The sequence below is a fragment of the Trichechus manatus genome, unplaced genomic scaffold (genome assembly GCF_000243295.1).
Source record: "Trichechus manatus latirostris isolate Lorelei unplaced genomic scaffold, TriManLat1.0 scaffold00175, whole genome shotgun sequence".
NCBI classification, from domain to species: Eukaryota; Metazoa; Chordata; class Mammalia; order Sirenia; family Trichechidae; genus Trichechus; species Trichechus manatus.
In genome coordinates, this window is record NW_004444111.1 from 1690139 (window position 1) to 1700763 (window position 10625).

Sequence of the window (10625 nt, forward strand, 5' to 3'; positions counted from 1 at the left end):
GAGAGTATTAGTGGCGAGAAGAATGTCCTGGAACCACACTGCTAAATCCTCAAAAACAGGGACTACATTGTATTCATCTATATTAACCCCAGCACCTTCTACAGTCCAAGAACATAGTATAGGCTCAAATGTTTGTGGAATGAGTATATGCCTTACATTTCTACAAGGCCCCCAGGGCCTAACATAGTAAACACAAAGCAGGCACTTGACAGGTATTTAATTTATTAACTCCATGTTATGATATCTCTCTCTCTCCAACCTTTAATTTCTCTGATGTCCTCTAATTTGGCCACTGAGCAACTGGCACAGCTGTACATACACACCTGAGAATTGACAACCTGCCCTGAATATGATTCTTAACAGACTGAAGAGAGAGCTGATACCATATATACAGGTCCTGTATAGGACCTACAGGCCTTAACTTAAAACAGCATAGAACCAAAAAGAAAAAGAAAAAAAGAGTCAATAGAATAATCACCTGAATTTCAGATAGAATTCCAGTCAAGAATTATTTATTTGACTTTGTGTGGGTGTGTGAGGAGGGACAGGATAGAAGTCCTTTAGTTATACCAAAAGAACTAAGACTTACTCTTAGGAGTTACATACTGTAGCTTTTAGAAAATCTGGCTCAACAAAATCCTGATTTTTATCCCTTCTGAAAAAAAAATCAACTATAAAAAGAAGTCTCAATGTCAGCACATCAACTGTTTTGCATTTGAATTATGTTGTCAGTTCAAAACAACGAAGCAAAACTAAAATCATTTAGGCATACAGCAATTAAAAGCACAAGCAATAAAATGGAAACAGAGAAAAGCACCACTTAGAAAAAATTAAATAAAATCACCCCAGTTAAATGCCTCTTCCTCCCCAAAGATTTTCACCTGCATGTGATACGTAAAAAGGCTCAGAAACAATGTAATTTTATATCCATTTCTGGTTCTATTTCTGCACTGAAATATTGACAGAATGCTCCGTGTTTTGGGAATAAATTATACCTAGATCTTGAGAAAGCTAAAATCACCCAAATTACCTTTTTTGTTCAATTATTTGGAAGAATGGAGAAAGCCTGACAGAATGAAAAGATGTTTCAAGAAACAACAATTTCTTAGCTATAACTGAATACCTAAGTGGACACTGATGCCTTGAGGGTCATATGCAGTCACCATAGCTATTTTTACCAAGGGCTTCAAATAAAATCCAAATCAATTTATGTTATGTGAGGATACGCATTATCCTTGGACAGGAAATTTATTAAACCAAGTATTTCATTAGTTTACATGTTAGGAATAACATATAAAAAATTATGCAAAAACAGAAGTACAGTACTGTGTTAAGCATATTGTTATGAACACCCTCCTAGATGAATCAGATACTCAAAATTCTAGAAATGTTCTTATGGCATCCTATGAATTCTGGAAATGTTAAGTTCCAAATCTTAAATTACTATTAATATGACTTCAATCTGGGAACAGGGAAGAGTTGTGTTCCAAACTTATTACGTTACTGTGAGGCATGCTGTCTGAAAAGTGTCTCTTTCCCACTCAGCAACCGAATTGTATGGCCTCTTAAAGAACAATGCAAGAACTACCACAAGTGTGTACATACAACTGCATGTGTGTGTACGTGCAGATGTACACACACACAGAAACAATACACACTTCATGCATGCCTGGTGGGGTTCTACTTCTATTTGGCAAAACGTGACGCAATAATGAGAGAAACTTCACAGGGAAAGGAAAACGGTCAACTGTGGCTACAATATCATATGCTTGACTACGAAGGCTTTAAAACTGTCCAAAATCAGAGTTGACTGGGGTTGCACTAAGGAGTTGTGACCTGACCTTGTAGGGCAATGTTTCCCATAGTTATTTTTTAGCTCAGCAAATGTTTCCGCAGTAATATATAATCCTGAAGAATTACATCAAGAATTACTGTAATCATTTTATCACCACAAGAAAAAAAAAAAGAAGTAATTTTAAGGGAAAAAAAAGCCTAATGTTAGATCATTATATTTTCAAATACCATATTATAAAGTTATTTTTAAACAATTAGTGATATGCATGTACAAATATGACTTATTTAATAAATTTTGTACCAATGATTTTAAAACTAATTTATAAAACTAGTTAGAAACAAAAACTTACAATAACAACCAACACAATTTTAAATGAATGTTGTATTATATTTGAAGGATACCAAATGAATATAAAAAATGACCAGATTACAAGTATCTATCAAAATCTTATCCAGCTGCAATGTATAATGTATATTTTCATCACTCATCTCACAGACCTTATATTATCAGGACATCATGCATTTTTCCAGCTACCATGTAACTAGAAAAAAGTACCATACTTGATTTCATCTAATTATCACCAAACATCCAACTGACAGTAGCTTTAGATTCATAACTTACTAGGTAGAATATGTTCTTTGGAATAGGATGGATTATCATTAAGAATTGCTGCTATAAATGATAATGGTTGTTTGAGGGAATAAATGGATTTGAAAACAGGGAGACTGGTGGAAAGAAAAGACCAGATAAGGAGACGGCAATAATGAGGGTAAGAATCAGTAAGTGTTTGACGAATGGCGAAGAGCAGGAGATACCGAGAAGGAAAGAAGTACTTAGGACATAGAACTAACACTGCCCAAGAACTGACTGGCCGTGGAGGTCTGGGAGAAGAGAATAAAGAATGACTTTGGCTGAATCTCTAGTTTGAGTAATGATGACAAGTTCAATTTTTATGTCAACTAAGCGCTAGATCATCCTAGAGGCTTGCTTATACACACTCACACACACAACCATATACACACACAAATAGATGCAGATTGCCCTGTGCTCGTATTTAGTAACATCACTGTCATGTACATCCCTCTATAAGTAGCTGACCTTGCACACCATTCACCCAATGAGAGAATCAGATGTAACAAATGGCAGGATTGACACTGTGAGCTAATACTGTAGTTCTAAAATGGCCCAACACAAACTAGACCACCATTTCAGTATGGAAGGAAGGATAGCAACATGGAGTCTGGAGATAAGAATTGATTTTGCAATAGAAATTATCTGTGTTTCTTTCTTATCTCTAGACAAAACATTTCAGCAGTGAGAAAGAATCATCTCCTACAGCACTAATTAGAAATGTAAATCTCACCAAGAGAAACGCCAAGAAATTTTATTGTCACTATAGATGGTAATAGAATTTTCTGACATTTTTCCTCCTAGAAAAATGCAACATCTTTAATAAACCACAGTACAAAGTGGAGATCTTAATTTCAGCATATCATAACAGAGGTTGCAAAACAGAAAACATAAAAAAGCCTTAAGACAAGTAGCTAAAAACAAAATTCATTCCATGAATTATCCGTGGGAATAAAAATTTCCCCACTGAAACCAGAATAATTGCAAAATCTAAGGTTGTCACTGCATGCTCCACACTGCAAAATCAAAAACATGTCCATATTTTCAGTAACAGTAAACACAACAGAGATTGTTTATAAAATTTTTAAAATTTCCCTACTGTGACATGTAATTATAGTCTGCTGCTGTATAAATAATTGATGAAAGCTAATATAGATTTTTGTACAGTAAGGCATCTATAACATTGCAAAAATGTGCCTCATAAATATTGTTTGGCTGGTTGGGTTGCTCCAACCCAACAGAGGTGTTTTGTTTTCGCTTTGTGTTGTTTTTTAATTTGTTTTTCTATTTTATGACCATCTCACCTCCATTAGAAAGCTTTTTACCTATTATTAAAGAATATAAACACTGTATCAGAGTTCATGCTACAGTAATAACAGGGATTTTGTCATAATAATGCCCAACACATAGAAAATTATTCCTCACTTGGCTGACGGATGGTTGTTTTGCTCTCACTAAGTAAGTGTCCAAGCCTCACTCTAGGACCTTGGAGGCCCTGGGTATGTCCCCTATAACAGAGCATACATTTCTTCGGAAGAATCACTTTAATTAAAAATTACATGAGTAGAGAAAAACACATTCTCAGACATCAAAGATCTCTCAGTCTTCTTTGTAAAGAAATAACTTCTGAAAAAGAAAATCAAAAGCAGAACTAGAACCACCCCAAAAATCATCCAAAGCAACCTGGTAACTGGAGTTATTTCTTTTTCTATCTACCTACTTTTTAATTACTGCAGACAAGATCATATTCTACAGTAGTACCCTATTACCTGAGGAAGTAGGAACGTTCAGCTAAGTACTCCAAACAGGAATATCAAATATCCATCCACAAAAAGTAGAAAACTGGAATACTACATTTTATTCCCCTCTATATAAGCAAGCAGCCCTGGTGGCACAGTGGTTAAGAGCTCGCTGCTAACCAAAAGGTCAGCAGTTCGAATCCACCAGCCGCTCACTGCAAACCCTATAGGGCAGTTCTACTCTGTCCTATAGGGTCCCTACGAGTCAGGATCAACTTGGCGGCAGTGGGTTTTGGTTTTATAGAAGAAACATAATTACTTGACTGATTATAAGATTCTAATCATCTAGAAGCATTCCAAAGAGCTACATCTGATCGCTCACTGACAATCCATAAGCACAAAGCAACAGAAGCCTGAAAGTACTCACTTAGCAAAGCAATGTATAGGTATATCAGAACCAAATTATTTTGATAAAAATCTTCTATTATAGAGAAAGGAAGTAAAACTTACCAAATGCATTTTCATTAAAAAAAAAAAAAAAGTTTTAGGTCAAAAAAAATCATGCCATGATCATATTATTAATTTGTTCAACAAAATCCACATGTTCTTCTGATAACTTAGTAATATTCATATATCGTTTGAAAAAGCACACGGATAGGACTTATTTCAGTCTGGCTTTTCCAAATAGAATTTAATCATACACTACACATTACATCAAAAATATGAAGAAAACACAAAAAACATGATGTTGGAAAGCTGTTCTCTTTTTATCATGTCCACAATGAAAAATATTTAAAGTACATTACTTGAAAAGAGGAAGATAGCATAAAATGTCAAGAATTTCATCTTAATCAAATAAAATATCACATGTACTAAACATATTCAAATATCGACATCAGCTTGACCAAAATTATCAGTGTATTTTTTACTGCAAGTCGTATATTTAAACTAGAGGTTCTTACAGTGTTTGAAAACAAGCAACCGCAGAATAACCGTACCTGTTCATAGTCAATTTGCTGGAGACTATCAGGATCCCTGCAAAATTGTTACATTCCTTTTTATTTAAAACAAAAAAATATTGACTGGGATAACAAACAACATGTAATGTTAAAAAGAAGGTTCTAACTCTGAATGCAAACAAAGTCGTCACTAAGCACCAGGAAATTAACATCTTGAGAATGAAGATCATCTACTCAACACAAATTTATTGAGTCCGTGCTGAGTGCCAACAGTGTGAGCTACCTTGCCTTTAAAGAGTTCGCAGACCAGAATGGAAGACACTCAAGGACAAAATTATAATACAGCAAGGCCAATGCTATGGGAAGCCTGACCTGGCACATGGAGAATGAAGTACCCCATAGTACTTGAAACACATGGCCTTACTTAAGTCCAGGTTGGAATGATGATGGATAACGACCTAATCTCTTCTTTTCTAGAAATGCTAGGTGGACTGGTGGACTGCTTTGAGGAGACTAGAAATATTCACCTCTCATCCATAAAGCAGTCCACCAGAGGGCTACAGCCACATAAGAAACGTTCACAATCACTTCCCTGTACTGAATCAGGCATATCACAGACCTGCACTTATTAAAAAAGACATCATTAATAAATACCTAGAAATTAATCAGCTATGCTTGACCTTATGATGACAGACTTTCTAAACTTAACATTACTTAAGAAAAATACATAGTTACACTTCATTTATTCAGCTACCTTAAATATTTGGAAAACACTTGAGAACCTGGAAGGTGCCAAAACAGTACATTAAGTAGGCAAACTAGATGTCGGAACCTAAGCCCTAAAACAACATGCATAACATATGGGAAAGCCTCAAAAATTCATTCAGAATCTATATACTTTAATTTTAAAGATTCTAATAAACTAGAAAACAACAGGGGAAGAATAGACACAGACAAGCCAGACATAAGGAGCAGGTCATCGACTGACAGGACACTTGAGATTTATAAAAACAGAATGAAAAGAAATGAGAACACAAAATGCATAGTCATCTGACAATGCAGAGCTGATTTTACAGAACAGAACTTAAATAGAACCATGTTCTGTTTCTTTGCCTTTTTCCCTTCCTTTCAACACATGAATTCTTCGCGGGTACTTTTAGTATCAGTATACTTGTTCATCAGTATTTGTAACAACAAACATTTTCTTCCTCTATAGAAGGGCACGATGGTGTCTAGGGGTGGAAGGGGCAAGGCGAGCGCACATTCAGAGGAATATCTATTACTGTCAATTTGATTCTGACTCATGGCAACCCCATGTGTTACAGAGTAGAACTGAGCTCCATTGGGTTTCCTTGGCTATAATCTTTACGGAAGCAAGTTGCCAGGCCTTTCTGGTGTGGCACTATGGGTGAGTCTGAACCACCAAACTTTTGGTTAGTAGCCAAGCACAGTCTGCATCACCTAGGGACCTATTTAAATGAATAGAAGGTTATATTTCCTATTTCAATGTTCTTTAATTACGCTTTAAAGAAGCGGGTTGGCCTGTTTTGCTGTTTGTTAACCATGTGTGCATAAGGACCTTTAATACACCATTCTAGGATGACCAGCATTCTGAAAAAATATGAAATAATACTGTTACAGTAATAAGTGTAATTAAAATGCTGTTCAGTGCAACAGTGCAGGAATTTTATATCTCAAGGTCTCTAACAACCAGCCGAGAGCAGCGCAGTCACTCCTATAGAGAAGAATATCCTTTTTTTTTTTTTTTATGGTGCTTTAGGTGAAAGTTTACAGAGCAAGTTAATTTCTCACTAAACAGTTAACACACAAATTGTTTTGTGACAATGGCTGCTGGAGAAGAATATTTTAATGAACAAATTTCAAATGTCTGCTTATAGGAGATGCTTTTTATGTCTGTGTTGGCAGATTCCTCTGGCACAAAGCCTGTACTTGACAGGAATTGGTATCCTTAGATTCTTACCCCCTCTTTTCTTTTGGCCATAGCGCAGACATTTCCAATGCTTTCTCAATGGCATAAATATTTTCAGGGCTTTTGACAGGGAGCAAGGAGAAAATTAATTTCCAGGTCTCCCTAACCCCTCACCCTGACATCTGGTTTAGAAGAAAAGGATCTCCTTTAACGGAGCTGTTAGGCACCATCAGTACCTTCCCTTCCTGTTATTGCCTCCACTTTGCCGGGGAACAATTATTGCAAACCCAGTGGTGTTACAAGAGCTCAGGCTATTTCTACAGGACAGGCAGAAAAAATGCTCAAAATAGAGATGGAAATTCCAGTATAGGCGTCCTACGCCACACTAGATTGTGACATTCAGGGATCTACGTCAAAAGATACATTTTAAACAACTAGAGGTCGACGTTATGTACGCTTTACAGTTATAGGAGTTATAGATGATGCCTATTTTTAGGAAAAGGCAGCCTCAGAAGAATATTCATTTCCCTCTGCAGCACTGTCTTGGTATCAGTCAAAACATTCACAAGGTAGCTCAGTGGGTTTAGTTTTTCACCAAGTCGCAACTATTGTATGCTCCGCGGTTTCCAGGTCAACAATCTCATGCTGATTTTATGCACATATGACAACACTGTGGTTATTTTAACCTACAAAATCCTCTTTTTTAGACCTTGTGTAATATCTATATGGTCTACATTGCTGGCTATAGCCAAAACTGTTAAATAAATAAATAAAAATAAAGGATCATCATGGATAAAACGAAATCTGGTATACTCATGCAATGGAATATTATTTGGCCATAAAAAAGGAATAAAGTGCTGATGCATTTTACAATGTGGAGAGGAAAAACACACAAACCCGTTGCTTCCGAGTCAATTCCAACTCGTAGCAGCCCTATAGGACAGAGGAGAACTGCCCCATAGGGTTTCCAAGGAGCAGCTGGTGTATTCAAACTGCTGACCTTTTGGTTACTAGCCATGTTCTTAACCACTGTACCACTGGACTCCACAATATGGAAGAACCATGAAAAATCATGCCAAGTGAAAAAAAGCCAGTCAAAAAAGGCCACACATTATATAATTTTGTTTATAGGAAATGCCCAGAATAGGCAAATCCAGAGAGACAGAAAGTAGATTAGTGGTTGCCAGGGGCTGAAGGGAAGGGAAATGGGGGGTAACTGCGAATGGGAACAGGGTTTCTTTTTGAGATGATAAAAATGTTCTAAATTTAGATAGTGGTGATGATGGCATAATTTTGTGAATAAACTGAAAACCACTGGATTGGGTACTCTGAAAGGGTGACTTATATGGTATGTGAATCACATCTCAATAAAGCTTTTATAAAATTAACAGCTGATAAATGATACTTCAAGTAGAGGCATTCTAAATATAGGAGGACTAAATGTTCAATTGCATTCATCGGCACTCTGAATTTTATCAGAGGAGGCTCGTTTTTATGTCCTGAGATCTATTAAGCCTGTGAAAGTGCTTCCCTTTCACTACTCATTTTCAGAAACACAATCTCCTCTTATGAGAAAAGAGAAATAGGAATAACGCCAGTGAGGGGCTAAGCCATACAGTGCTGCTCTTTGTTAAGAAAGTACGTTCTCTAGTAATCCATCCAATGTAATTTACTAAGCTAACAGGCAGTTCCAAGGAAATCCTGGGTCATCCAGATCTTTGACAACCACAGAAGAACTTTCAGGTAGTTACTTAATACACAGTCAACTACAATATCAAAATCTAGATACAGCTATTGCTTTGCAACTACTGGCAATTATTTATCAATGAAAACATAAAAATTGTTAAATATGAATACTGACCTTGTTTCTTTTAATCCTTCTTTCTGAATGACTTCCAGGATCTGCTTTGCTGTCATTGGTGAGTTGGGGTGTTTTTCTAGTGCCTAAAAAAAAAATAAACATAAGATTCCTAGATTACTGCATGAAACCATACAAGATGAAAACATGTGAATCATGCAGTATATGCTTAAAATTTTAAAGGGGAAGGGGCTGTTCTGTCAAAATGAGGTCCCATCACACAGCTCAGGTATCCAAAATAAGAATGCAAACGTTTCCTGGACATTTATGGCAATGTCTGCAACATATAGGGGCCATTCTTCAAAAATGTCAGAAAGGCATACACACCAAAAAAAAAAAAAAGGAAATGTGAAACCTAAAGAAACCAAGTTAATAAATAAATATAATTTCCTTTATTTAAAAAATTGCTAATATTTTTTGGTGGATATGTTGACAAGTTGTTAAAATGTTTCCTACGTTTCCAGAACCTTGGAAACATGGAGCCTGAATACTACCAATAGCAGGAAACAAAGCGCTGGTCAGAAATAACCTCACCAGATTCACATTATAATCAACCTCTTTCATATTTTAAAAAAATATAAGGGGGAAAAAAACAGTCATGACCAAATGTTGAAAGAAGCATACAGAAGCCCATGTGTCTCATCACAGTGTGTTTTCCAGTTCAGCTCAGTTTCCTTTCCTTTGCCTTTCCAATTAAATTCAAGTAAACCACTTCCTCTTCCCATTCAGCCCATCTCAGTTTTAGGAACTGAGTCTCATTTTCCTTCTCTCCCCTTCTGCCCTACTTATTTTTTTGGGAAAGAGGTGTTTTCTAAACAAAGGCTGGGGGAATACATGGGATAGAGCTGATAATTCTCATAGGCATGAGACCATCAACCCAGGAAATCAAGTTCCTTTATTTATCCAGGGATTTAATTACACGTAGTGAGAGCAGCAAGCAGCAGTTCCCACACTGCTCACCAACATGGACTACAGGGACTGCATTTGGGTTCAAGAACCAAGTCCACACACATCCTCACAATGACCTCCTCGCCAAGGGTAGATGACACCTACTTAAAGATGGTGTACAGGAGCTTCATGCACAAGTCATGGCCCCATGCAATTTAAAGATTCTAAAGATTCTAATCTATGATTATATACAATAAGGGTCATTGTTCTTAATAATTAAGAGGGCCACCCTAAAAACCAAAAATTAAAAAGGCTTCCAAATCTGTTCAAAATAGCTCTGTGATCTCTCCTACTGCCAATGGCCAATTTTCAACTACTTCGCGAGCAAAAGCTCTGCCCATCAAGGTCCTCCAATGAGTTACATACAGTCTGCCCCTCTTTCCCATTAGGATGGCTTTCTTGTTCTCCCCTTGCTGTTTCCCAGCAATTTCCTCATTTTTTTTCCCAATCCTGATCAGCCCATTAGTCGTAGTTGGTCAGTTCTTTACAGAATACAGAAATACGAGCTACACTATAAAGATCTGGGAGAGGTAAGAGGAGAGTATGGCAACATTATACCAGTGGGGAAGAAGGAAAATGGCTCTCACAGATGAGGACACTGGAGAGCTGAACTAAAAAACTGGGAAAGGGGGAAAATAAAAATAAACATAGGCATAGCTGTACAGGGAAGAGGAATAAACTGCAAAAATATCTGGTGGGGGGGAAGGGGAAGGGGCAATAAGGAAACTGCACACATAGAGCTGAAAAGGGGAAAAGATTAGATCAC

General features: G+C 36.7%; 1 protein-coding gene across 1 annotated transcript in view; it reads right to left on the reverse strand.

The window, feature by feature from the left end:
• ASXL3 (ASXL transcriptional regulator 3) overlaps positions 1 to 8991 on the reverse strand; it is a 162104-nt gene extending 153113 nt beyond the window's left edge. The window contains exon 1 of the mRNA XM_023741179.1: positions 8915 to 8991. Coding sequence (XP_023596947.1) covers positions 8915 to 8970 — 56 coding nt within the window. The 5' untranslated portion in view covers positions 8971 to 8991. The remainder of the gene's footprint in view (positions 1 to 8914) is intronic.
• Positions 8992 to 10625: the final 1634 nt, after the last annotated feature.